General features: G+C 42.6%; 1 protein-coding gene across 2 annotated transcripts in view; it reads right to left on the bottom strand.

The window, feature by feature from the left end:
* SLC22A3 (solute carrier family 22 member 3) overlaps window positions 1-12,570 on the bottom strand; it is a 96,858-nt gene that overhangs the window by 42,014 nt on the left and 42,274 nt on the right. For both annotated transcript variants that reach the window (XM_030316731.1, XM_030316732.1), the window contains exons 2-5: window positions 10,699-10,802; window positions 8,159-8,313; window positions 6,274-6,442; window positions 5,275-5,392 (exon numbers count right to left, since the gene is read on the bottom strand). In XM_030316731.1, the coding sequence (XP_030172591.1) occupies window positions 5,275-5,392; window positions 6,274-6,442; window positions 8,159-8,313; window positions 10,699-10,802 (546 nt within the window). The remainder of the gene's footprint in view (window positions 1-5,274; window positions 5,393-6,273; window positions 6,443-8,158; window positions 8,314-10,698; window positions 10,803-12,570) is intronic.

The following is a 12,570-nucleotide window of genomic DNA, read 5'->3' as shown; positions in this document are numbered from 1 at the left end:
TGAAGGAACAATTCCAGTTTGGGATATGCTGTCCTTGTGGCAGAAGGAAAGAGCCAGAGAGCTGTCAGAAATGCATGCTGCCTTTACAGCTTCTGTTCTGAACGGGTACCTGGCCACTTCTGTTCCTTGGGCCATCAAGTCAGATGGCCAAGCCTCAGTGGGGAAGTATATCTGCCTGCCCGGAGGCACTGTGGCCAGTCACACGGCCACAGGTTGGGGGGGTGTCATCCTCTTACAGAGAGAGGTGAAGAGCTGGAAACAAAAACACGGTCTATCACAAGTAGTACCACCTCGTGATGAGAAAAGGCCACTAAGCAGCAAGCCCAGCTCTCCACTACGTACCAACAGACCAAGCCTACTACTACCTAAGCCTGAGCCCACTTAAATACTTGCTCACTTTCTCAGCTGTTTTGACACACATTCAGTTTTTAGGGCAATGGCCATCTCTTCAGACCAGCATTGCCATTCGATGCCTCGTTCAATCACACACACGGTACTGGTGCGTGTCTACTGTACGAGAATGGAAAGTCGGATCGACTGGTAACTTACTAGGCGTGAGGCAAGAAACAACACACTCCAAGTGACAGGTTGGAAGTAACGTCAGACTGATGCCAAATTTAACTGCAACGTGTAAGAAGTCTGCCCGGCGTGGCCAGGGCAGGAAACAGTTCTATCAGCGACATGCTCCCCGGGTCAGAGGATGGCTGTGGATGCCCCGAATGACATTAGGAGACGCTGTTGTGCCATTGCTGTGCCTGGGCTATACCTACTGTGGTCTTGCCAAGAATTTGGTTTTAATTTCTTCAAGTGTGCCTTAAACAGTGCAAAGGCACCCACGTAAGTGTCTAAGCCAACTGTCCTCCTGCATTGGCTAAGTGCCTTGTGTTCCACACTCAGCCCCTCCACTGACCCTCTACGGGGGTCTTTGATTTCCGTTTTCTACATTGCTTCAGCTTCCTAGAAGTTCCACCCACCTGCCTCCTCTGCATTGGGTTTATATTTTTGGACTTTTCTTTTCAGTAAATAAAAACTACACTGTTCATATATCCAGAGAGCCTGATGTTCTCATCACCTGTATTTCTACCTTCCAGCTGCGGCTTTAACAAAGTCAGAAGCCAGCTGGGAATTCTGGCAAATGGAAGCCTAGGGACCAGTGAGACAGAGAGCCAGAGTTTATTGGCCCATGAGATGAGTAACATCCATGTGAAATATAACTGTGATGGTTTATTACACAGCCAAACCTTAGAATAACCCACCTGGTTGAATGCTGGAATCCACTCCACCCTACCTATTTCTCCCCATATCCCCCTTCCATTTACAAAGCCCAGGGGGTTGGTGTAATCCTAGTTTGTGGTGAATTTCAGGATCTCTTCTGTGATACAGAGCATTGTTTTAAGCTAGGTCTTTTGATCCCCATAAAACAGACCAGGATCTTTGGTGCCAGCGATGGCACGGGCTGGGGTCTGGGGGTGGCTGAGGAAAACAGCATAGCTGCCAGTCCTCCTGCGGACAATGTGCGTCAAGCAGATCCTTTCTAGTTGATTCTAGCTTCACTGCAATCAATGATGTGCACCCTTAGGATGAGGTGGGGATTGGAGAGGTCTTGGAGGATGCGGTAATTTACGTGATAATAACTTCTTCCTAAAGTCGGGATTTACTGACAAAAAGGCTCTGTGAAAAGAGAAAAGGCTATGATCCTGGGCCATGGGGGCGTCCTTGAGATTATATCCAGAGAGCAGGGATACCAGTTAAGGCAGCAAAAGGACACAGAAGGTTTGAAGTGACTATGTAAACATCAGGTTTCAAGGCGACCCGGACATTGACATGGGCAATTAGTTATCTGAGTCACTAGAACATGAGAAATTGACAGGGTTACACAGAAATCATGACAGGATCCTGCTTTGCTTTTGGCGTTGGGGCTCAAGCCAACGCACTTGAGTGCAATTCCACCACCGGCCAGTATTTCTGAGTAGTATAAACTGTATCTTGCACATGGTTATGCTTTGTGGGAACATTAACATCTCTGAAACAGAAAATTGTGGTCTGGTCTATAATTTGACTGAATTCCTCCATTAGCAAGGGGTTTTAAACCGAAATGTCAATTCCTTCTCTTCTTGAAGACAATACTTTGCTTTTCTACTTACGTTGTACAATTTTAAAAGGTTGGGGATGGATAGGTTCAGTTTGAAGACATTTGTTTCAAACCTCAAAGCACCCTTTGAGAAGTGGGTGATTCCAAGAGTGAGACCAGAGACCACAAGATGAGCCTGGGGAAATGTCACCGTGCTAATGAGCAAAGCGGCATTCTGAAACTCCTAGAATATGGCAGAGGGAGCCCGGAACCAACAAAGATGAGCCTTGTCTGTCCAAACATGGGGCAATCTAAGCACAAATCAGGATAATGACAATAACTGAGAAGGGCTGACTCATAGTAGGTTAAAACCCAGATGTTAATAATGAGGCTTAAAATTTTTTTTAAAAAACCCCACAACACACAATTCACTGATAACTTTTGCAGAATGCAGTGAACCGACTTGTTATTTTGACAAGAAAGAATTACACATGTTTCCTGCCTTTCCTGTAAGACCTGTATCTCAGAGTCACCAAATGATTGATGGGAGAAGTTAGTCTTTATGTAAGTATTCCAGCAATAAATGAAATAATGATAACATGGGAATACTGTCACTTGCGACCTCTGATAAATTCATAAATCTAGGCAACGACGATCAGTGGCAGCTAACATCACAAAAGAAGAAACAGGCAGACACGACCTATCAATGGAAATGCACTAAACCACTTACGAAGTAGGATTGCCAAAAGTATCAAACCCAAACTTAATTAAGCTCTAGATCTACCTACCAAGTGATAGGGAACACAAGAGACAGAGGGCCATATTAAAGGATCCTAAGGATGTAATCAACAAAATTTAGACTGCAGAAAAGTCTACAGAAACAAAAAAAAAAAAAAGGAAGAAAGAAAGAAAAAAAAACCCTAGCATTCTTTATTCCCAAGGTTGCAAGGAAAAGAAAAGAACAGGAACCTATAGATTAAAGACCGAAGAGGCTTATGAGCCAATCACAATATGTAAGCATCAGACAGTGGTGGCTGGGGCACTAAACTCCGCGAGAAACTCATGTCTGGCTTTGAACCTGACTTTCAAATGGAGATCATCTCACTGCTTAAAACCAGAGTTAACCTGTTTTGGAAGCCACTGGATCCATCATTCACGATCCTTCCACAAGCACAACCATGTAGAGCATTGGACTACTTCCCCGGGGAAATGTCTCTACAGTGTTTGTGAATTAGAAGTGGGTCAGTGGGTCTATGGGCGCAGCGCTGAACTGGTCCCCCGAGGATGTGCAGAAGTAGCTGGGGCCTCTTAGCAGTACTCACAATAACACATCACATGCCTCGTCAAGTGGTGCCTTCTTCTGGAAGCCATCAGAACACACTGGTTTCTTTCTTTCTTTTTTTTTTTCTATTTTTTTAAAACCTTGATGTAGATCTGACAAATGCTTAACGCCAGGACTACGTGTGCAGTGTCTTCAGGATACTGCTGAGCGAGGAGTAAAAATACTTATTGGACTATTAAAACTGAGTGCAAATTATTATACGTTTGATCCTGTTGTGACGGCCAAGGCGAACGGGATGAGAGCAAGGTATGAAGGCAGTGGATACTTTTTCCCTAAAAGGAATACACAGCCCAAAGGTGCTCAGAGAACCAGGATCGCTTTAACCTTAATGGTTAAAACAGATTTTTTTTCTTTTTATCTTTACCACACATTGTACGATCTGTAAACCCCCAGGTACATCATCACAATCCAGTGACAACTGGTCAACTGAAACCTTTGTAAACATGGAGGCTCCTGCTTGTTGCTGAACATAAGAGTGAAGGAAAAAGGTAGAAATCCAAACATCTCCGACCAAGTTCTGGGGGGTTGGGGAGGTGATAATAAAACCAACGAAGCCTGTTTTCTCTCAGAATGTTCTATCGAAACTGAGTGCAACAAAAAAAAAAAAAAAAAAAAAAAAAAAAATGTTACCAACCTAATATTCTTCAAGATTCGTATCTTCCAAAAATTCTTCCCTCACATCCCTTTATAAGAAATCTTCTGTTATTCTATATTCACTTAGTCTCTGTAGTAAAGCATTGCCATGTCTTTTTTTTTTTTTTTTTCAAAATCTTATTTATTTTTGAGAGAGAGACAGAGCATGAGAAGGGGAGGGGCAGAGAGAAGGAGACACAGAATCCAAAGCAGGCTCCGGGCTCCGAGCTGTCAGCACAGAGCCCGGCACGGGGCTCAAACCCACAAACCATGAGATCATGACCCGAGCTGATGTCAGACGCTCAGCTGACTGAGCCACCCGGGCGCCCCACATTGCCATATCTTTTTTTTTTTTTTTTTTAATTTTTTTTTTTTCAACGTTTATTTATTTTTGGGACAGAGAGAGACAGAGCATGAACGGGGGAGGGGCAGAGAGAGAGGGAGACACAGAATCGGAAACAGGCTCCAGGCTCCGAGCCATCAGCCCAGAGCCCGACGCGGGGCTGGAACTCACGGACCGCGAGATCGTGACCTGGCTGAAGTCGGACGCTTAACCGACTGCGCCACCCAGGAGCCCCTGCCATATCTTTTTATATATTATTCTCTAATTATTCAGGTGTGGCTTCAAATATATCTGAGGCATATCGAACCTTCCAAAGAGCAAAGAATAAGCTTTAGTCCCCCCCATTTCTTTTAGTGTAATGATACAGAAGCACCCCAAAAGGCTTTGCTGGACAAAGGAAGAAGAAAAAGAAGGGAGGAAGGGAACGAGGTAAGGAGGGAGGAGTAGGCCAGCCAGCATGTGTAAGTCTAAAGGTTGAAAACTACATTCTTGCTCAAGCTCTGATTCGAAGAAACAGTATTTCCAAGACTAAATTTAAAGACAAATCTTTAGACTACACTGAATGTCAAGAAAAGATCTCTAGTTTGTGCAATTAAGATGAATGAATGATTTCATAGTACGGGGCCTACGGTAGGTAAAGTTTAATAATGTAAGTGACAAGGTGCAACTATGAAAATACGGACTAAGTGGCCAGTTGGGCTCAACCTTAATGCTGTCACAGCTTCCAAGTGTGTCTTCTCTAATGCACCTCGTGATTCTCCCCAAGGCGGTTTTTTTTTCCTTTTTTAAAGCCAAACTAAAAATGATTTAGTCAGATGTTTGATAATGAGACAAATTAATTCACTCACTTGAATAATATTTGTTACCAGTAATAAATGAAATTACCTCTGAGTAATTTGGAGAGAGATACTTCCCATTGCATTTGGCAATGTTCCTCAGAATTTTTAATGCTTTATCTCCTTTCTTCCGAGTAATCAGCCAGCGAGGAGATTCAGGAACCACCCTGGTAAGAAGACTTTGTTGAGTTATGTCTAGGAATTTCAAAACCTTAACAGTTAATTAACAACCTCACTTTCCCTCTTAAAATAGAGCTTGCAATTAGATAAAACTTTAGGAGATTCTGAGAGTTTAGAACATGCTCTTTGAAACATAGATTATCTTGGAAAGCTTATAATGGAGGGAAAAAATGCTCACTTGATAATTGGATCATTGGTCATAATAAAAACAATCAATATTACATTGTTCTTGTAAGACCAGGCTACCCTAGAATACAGTGTCCTAAATTACACACATGAAAAGAACTGAAATTACACACATGAAAAGAATTCAATGGACACTTAGGCATGTACGTAAACTGATTTCCCCACATATTAAAATTAAATTAGAGAAATGATCAAAATGTATTCGCTTCAGTAAGAGTCAAATGTATACACCTGTAGCTTTCTGGTAACTTAATTTTCTGATGCTCTCAACATTTTCTTATTCCTGAGAGGATTCCTGAACAATATTAATTTGCGTAATAGAACACACAGGGAAGCAAAGCGATTTCGTTGCATTGAATTTGCATGTTGAAATATCGGCAGATAGGGTTTGTTACCTTACAGTGTTCGTGAAAATATTACAAAATAACAAAACATAACTAATACTCTGGAGTTTTGCGTTTTGGTACTTTTTTATTAATCTATTTTAATGAGAACTATTAGTCAATTAATGACCACTCTTTATAAATTCTCAAACACTCTAGAAATTCTCAAAGCCCACGGCTACTCTGGAGATGTCAGAAAACCTCCTTAATTGCTTTCATTTTCCTGTTGGTTGAGAAAGTGCAGATTCTACATTTCTGCGGAATAAGAATAAATTCAATAATGACCAGAACCACTTTACCAGTAATAAAGGAGGAAGAGAAAGCTGGGCAGCGTTATGGCTAGCTGGATCCCTTGCCAACTGGGGATAAAGTAGGCAATTCCAGGGAGAATTATGATTCCAAGGGTGAAGAACATTTGGACTACTATCCCCACAATTCTCCTTTGCTTTGAACCTACTATTTCTGTTACTGAAGGAAAACAAACACAGAGGTTAGGGAAGCTCAAGTTGAGCTCCAAAATGAACACACAGAGACATCACATCTGTCATATCCATCGGCATTGTTAGAACACCACAGAATTCTTTCTTTTTTAATTTTTTAAAGTTTATTTATTTATGAGAGATAGAGACAGCATGAGTGGGGGAGGGGCAGAGAGAAGAGGGAGACACAGAATCCCAAGCAGGCTCCAGGCTCTGGGCTGTCAGCACAGAGCCCGACGTGGGGCTCGAACTCACAGACCGCGAGATCATGACTGGAGTCGGACGCTTAACCGACCGAGCCACCCAGGTGCCCCAACACCACGGCATTCTTAAGGACACTAAAACTTCCATGCCTGCTGGAGCTGGGTTTTCTGCTCACTCTCTTCTCTGCCAGTTATTGGCAGGCACTGGCCACACTCATCTTACACACACAGCCCAGCACTCTTCTCGTTATACAAAAAAATGTATCTGTTGATTTTACGAAAGCTTAAATGATGACTATTGTATCAATACAGAAGTAAAACAAACTGGCTAGATTTCTATCACAGTATCTCTAAAGGTGTGCATATTATAGTCTCTTTAGGAGATTCTTTATGAGCATTAGACTCTACAAATGATTTTTTCAAGATCACAACATAGTTTCTATTACATGATGGTCCTCTCCACAGACTTTCCATGTAGGTGATATCTCTTTAAAAATCAGATGGGGAATTTTATTGCTGGCATCCTTCTCCACCCAAACGAATCCATTTCTATCTGTCATTAATTCTATTCCGATCATCTTGGGATTACGCTACTTGGTTGTGCCCTAAGATCGCAGCTTTGAAAATTCACCTACACTTAGATCTCCTTAGAAATGCTTCATATGCCAAAGTTATCCCTTCTGCCCCAGCCAGCGACAGGCAACTTCCCGACACTCTCTCTCCTTCCCGGCCCATACAGAGACCTTCAGAGGGTCCTTAAGGTGGGCACCGCTTGGGGAAGGATTGTCTAGCAGTGATGGAAGGGACTAGAAGCCTAAAGATCCGGAGCAATACTGTAAAAGAAGCTTTTGCCTCTCCCTGGTCACGAATCCACCGTGACCCTTAGAGGAGGTGACTGGTCTGGACATCACTAGCAACAGAGCCCAAGTAGCATCCAGGACTTTTCTCAGTAAAAGGAGCAAACAGCAAAGGGAAGTTTTTCTTTCTAGAAAGGTCAAACTTTCTGGTTATGGAAGTAACAAAGGTTCACAAATGAGCTTCTCATTTTTAGGTCCTATCTCCTTCACAGTAAAAAGCTCTCCACTTGTACACAAGGAATAGAATTAAGAAATATTTGAGAACACAGGAGTGTCGTCTCAAACTATATCCCAGAAATGCACAGAGAATGCTTTAAAAAGGTTCCCAAGAATTGCTGACATTTTTCATAAACGTCAATCTCCGAGAAGGCAAACGATAACTTGTGATAACAGTACAGCAGTTATCTGCAAGAGCGTGGTTCACCCCCGTATTTCGTGATATTCCGTATGTGGCCAGGACCTAAAAATGAGAAGTTCATTTTGCCAGAGTCAGAGTCTCACCGCGGCGACCTTCCTATTTGCAGAGATCATTCGTGTGGCAGCCGCGAAGCCTCATCATGCGAGCCCGAGGAGGCTCAGCGGCCGGCACCGCCCAGACACCTGACCCTGGCCGTCAAAGAGACACGGAGCGCAGCAGTGTCTTACCGATCACGTAGCAGGTCATCCACGTGCCCTTTCCAAACACACCTTGTAGGAAGCGGAAGGTCACAAACACGGGGAAATTTGGTGCGAACGCCACCACAACACCGGTGACGCCAACACCGAAGCAGGATATTAAGTAAATGACTATCCTGCCGTACCTTTTTGAGAAAGAGAGAGGAAGAAGTCACCTTTGGCATTTTCTCCAACACAGTGAAAAGCACTATCGGTAAGTGTTGTTAGAAGAGGCTTCAGGACAGAAATTTTGTTTTCGACGCTGCATTATTACTACCGTGTACAGGATGGCTGAGAATTCTGCGTTTCGTTTCGCAGCAAACCCAGGCAAGTAAGGACATGTGTTCCTGAAATGGCATTACAAAACGCAAGGCACAGAATGCATTTTTGGGGGGATTGCAGTTTCCAAAAAGATGACCCTCTCTGTCCCATATGGTCACCCCGGTGGCCCAGCTTTGATACCTTTCTAGCATTTTTGTGGGTGGAGTTGGAAGGAGAAAGGGAGAAAGCCCCAGGAGCAGGCTTCAGTCGTGTCTCAATCATCCACCAACCATGCGACCTTGGGTCCGTTTCTTAAGGGAAGCAAGATTCAGATTTTGTTTGTTTGCTTGTTTCTCCCCTCCCTTTCTACAGTGAAGTTGTACAGGCTCAAATGCGATGCTGATGTGAAAGCTGCTTACAAACTCTAAAGTTCACGAGCAGGGCGAGCTGTTCTTAAGTTTTGCATTTTAGTCTCGCCATTTACGTAGCTGTTACTAAAGGCGTAGGCAAAGGGCACGGGTTACCGTCGTGGGCAATACTCTGGGATTCTGATGCTAAATGGTTCAGTGCAACTGTGCCAGATTACTGGCTGGTGAAGGTCTGTCGTCAATGACCTTTATGAGACTTGATTCAAAAACATTCTCCCATAGAAATTCCCACCAAATTCACTCATGCAGTGTCCTGCTTCGGTCAGCGGAGCAGAGACAGAAGTAGTTCTCACTTATTCAGGTTTTAAAATTCACCGTCTGTCCTTCCTACGCTGTCCTCTGGTAGATTTGGGGCCTGTTAAATTGTTTCTGGTCCTTTCCTTCAACGATATAAAAGCAGAGAAGGAGCTGACAGACGGGTAGCCCTGTGGTGAGGCAGAATCATTCATGGGTCTGTCTTCTTCTCCAAAGCATGGAATCACCAATGAGGACAGGTGCGCAGGCCCCTGCTGGAACATAGGTAGGAAAAGCCCCCCTCCTTTAGTTGAGTTCTTTTGTTTGGAAATTATGTTTATTGACTGTGAGAGAAGAACATGAAGAAGAAGCAAAACCTAACGTTTAAATCAGGAAGAGTAACAACTAAAATGACGAAATACGTGTTGAAAACACATCACTCAATTCTAAGCCACAGCAGCTAGGAGAGGAAGTGATGTGTGGGGAGATTAAGAAAAGAAAGATGAATGGGAAGGGCTATAAGAGGAAACCATAGGAAAAAACACGGATAAAAGACAGGGAAAGAGCATCAGACACAAGGATTAAGGAGAAACTCACATGCAGAAGACGGGGGCAGGGGGCCGCAGGAGAAAAATAAGAGACAGACGAAGGAGCAGAAAAAGAAAACAAAGGTTATACTTTGAAGTCCTGATCCGGCCAAATTCAGATTGTCAACTGGCTAAAGCATTTGGGGCATTTTATTGTCTCCAATTAGCTAATTAATTGCTGTGGGCAGTTCTCCAAGAAGTACCCTTAAGCACTGTGCACTGTGTGCTGGGTCACAGGGACCCATCAAGGCTGGGCTTAGAGTGACCAGAGCGATATCCAGCCAGACACGGTCAATGGCCAAAGCTTTCCTACCCCTGTCCTAAGGGGTATAGAAGGAATTATTAAATTACTGCATGTATTTTCATAGTTAGAATTGGGATAAAGGAATAGTTAGGCATGGATATAATAACCAACATCAATAATGTCCAAAACAGGAATGTTTGAATAGAAAAATTACTATGTTCAGTATACATACTCACCACGTCTGCCATTAATCTATATCTTTATGAATGTTAAATAATAGACACAATTCTCTTAAAGGTGTTTGGAAAAACTGTGTTTTTTTTTTTTTCTTGCAGAGTTTTTAACTTGTAGAATAAAATACAAGGATTTCTTTTAAAAAATATAACCGAAACATATTGGGAAGGGGCCGACTCTATGACTGAATTAATCCAGACCACAACCAGTGAGTTATGGAAGCACAGGGAATCAACTCTGTCCACAGTGTCCAGCCAGCTATCCGTCTGTCCCGTGATGAAGTTACTGCCTTGCCGGTGTTTCCGCTAAGATGCTTTCAGATCCACGGGGAGTGGTCCCATCCATGTGTACAGTTCAAGGAGTAAGGAGACGCAGTTCAACAAGGAGAGAATTAGTCTAACCAAACAAGTGAGAATGTCACAGGTAGAGAAAATAAGATTCCCCCCCCCCAAGTTTAACAAAAATTGTTTCCTTATGTTAACATAAAATATTTTCATCCCCACACTTATGCATCATGTCAAGGGCTGTCATATTCGTGCCTACCTGTCCGCCGCATAACCCAAGGTGAAGGCTCCGGCCAGGAAGCCCAGGTTTAGGACAGCTTGTGTGAGGTCCAGCATCCAAGCATTGACACACACGAGGTCAAACTGGGAAAACAAAGGAAATGCATGGGAGTCACGTGACCATGCTTATCCTCAAGACATCTGGTCTTCTGTCTAGATCTGTGATCGTTAAACATTTTTGCCCAAACACTCCTTACATTTTTCAAACGTTTCACATGCATATTTTTATATTGATACGTAAGGGTTTTGTTTTTGTTTTTGTTTTTTGGTCAGTTTCAATAACTGGCAAAGATGTCCCCACTGTCTCCAACAGTCTAAATACTGAAGCCACCGGACACCTACCATCACCCAGTAAAAACCAGTTCCTCAGTGGTCTCAATCTGAAGTCGATCTTTTTTTCTCTTTGAATTCTTGTTTTCATTCCCACATACTTACATCCTCGTATCATAAGCAGAACATATTTTATTGTGTTTTGTGTCAGTGCGTATTGCATCGACCGTGAGGTACACAGATACTTCTGTGTGTAAAAACTATATATATAAGTTGACATTTAATTACAAATTTTTCCCTGTGACAACGTCTCGAAATATCTGCATCCTTTCTGGTGGGGTTATAATTACAGTTACTAGACTGCAACAGATGCAAATAGAAAATGTAGGAATCTTGAAAAAGAATTACTGCACAGGGGTAACATTTTGTTGGAAATGCGGCTCTCTGTTTCTAGAAGAATGTTAAGAAAGCCTGGGGTTTTCCAGCCAGTTCATGTCATCTGTGGAAGAACACTGTTTATTACTAGAGTCAGTTATGGCTAAACATCAATTCTGCTCCATTTTTCATTTTTATAAATATACATGCCAGGAAAATATATGTGTATAAATAAATTATTGAGAACTGAGAGTTTTGTTACAGCAATGTTACTCAATTCTTCTGTCTCCCTCTCAGCTACGTGCCAAGACTCACAGAGCAATCTATCATCAAAATTAGTTTTACTTGCCTATTAACCAACATGCCCTTTTCAGTCCTACGCTCTTGCTGCAAGGAAAGAAAAGGAGACCGCCACACTTACAAAAGTTGTTGAATCAAATCATTAGGCTCAGTTATTTTCTTTCCTCATGATCTTCTTCATACCAAAACCAATAGCCCAAACTGTCCCACTATTTCATTCCCCACAGTTTTTTTTTAAATATGAAATTTATTGTCAGATTGGTTTCCATACAACACCCAGCACTCATCCCAACAGATGCCCTCCCCAATGCCCATCAGCCACTTTCCTCTCCCTCCCACCCCCCATCAACCCTCAGTTTATTCTCACTTTTTAAGAGTCTCTTATGGTTTGCCTCCCTCCCTCTTTAACTTTTTTCCCCCTTCCCCTCCCCCATGATCTTCCGTTAAGTTTCTCAGGATCCACATAAGAGTGAAACCATATGGTATCTGTCTTTCTCTGTATGACTTATTTCACTTAGCATAACACTCTCCAGTTCCATCCACGTGGCTACAAAAGGCCACATTTCATTCTTTCTCTGCCAAGTAGTATTCCATTGTATATATAAACCACAACTTCTTTATCCATTTATCAGTCGATGGACATTTAGGCTCTTTCCATAATTTGGCTATTGTTGAAAGTGCTGCTATAAACATTGGTGGGAATGCAAACTGGTGTAGCCACTCTGGAAAACAGTGTGGAGGTTCCTCAAAAAATTAAAAATTGATCTACCCTATGTCCCCACAGGTTTTAAAACATCAAGTCAGTGCATCATAGCGAGATGGGAGAGAGGTAGGATTCCTTTAGCCAAGTGGGAGAAGGACATTTAGGAAAAAGGACCCGCGTCCTCATCACATGCATACTCTCAGG

The sequence above is a fragment of the Lynx canadensis genome, chromosome B2, assembly GCF_007474595.2.
Source record: "Lynx canadensis isolate LIC74 chromosome B2, mLynCan4.pri.v2, whole genome shotgun sequence".
NCBI lineage: Eukaryota > Metazoa > Chordata > Mammalia > Carnivora > Felidae > Lynx > Lynx canadensis.
The sequence above is the reverse complement of the archived record's forward strand: the minus strand, read 5'-3'. Positions and strand labels throughout refer to the sequence as shown.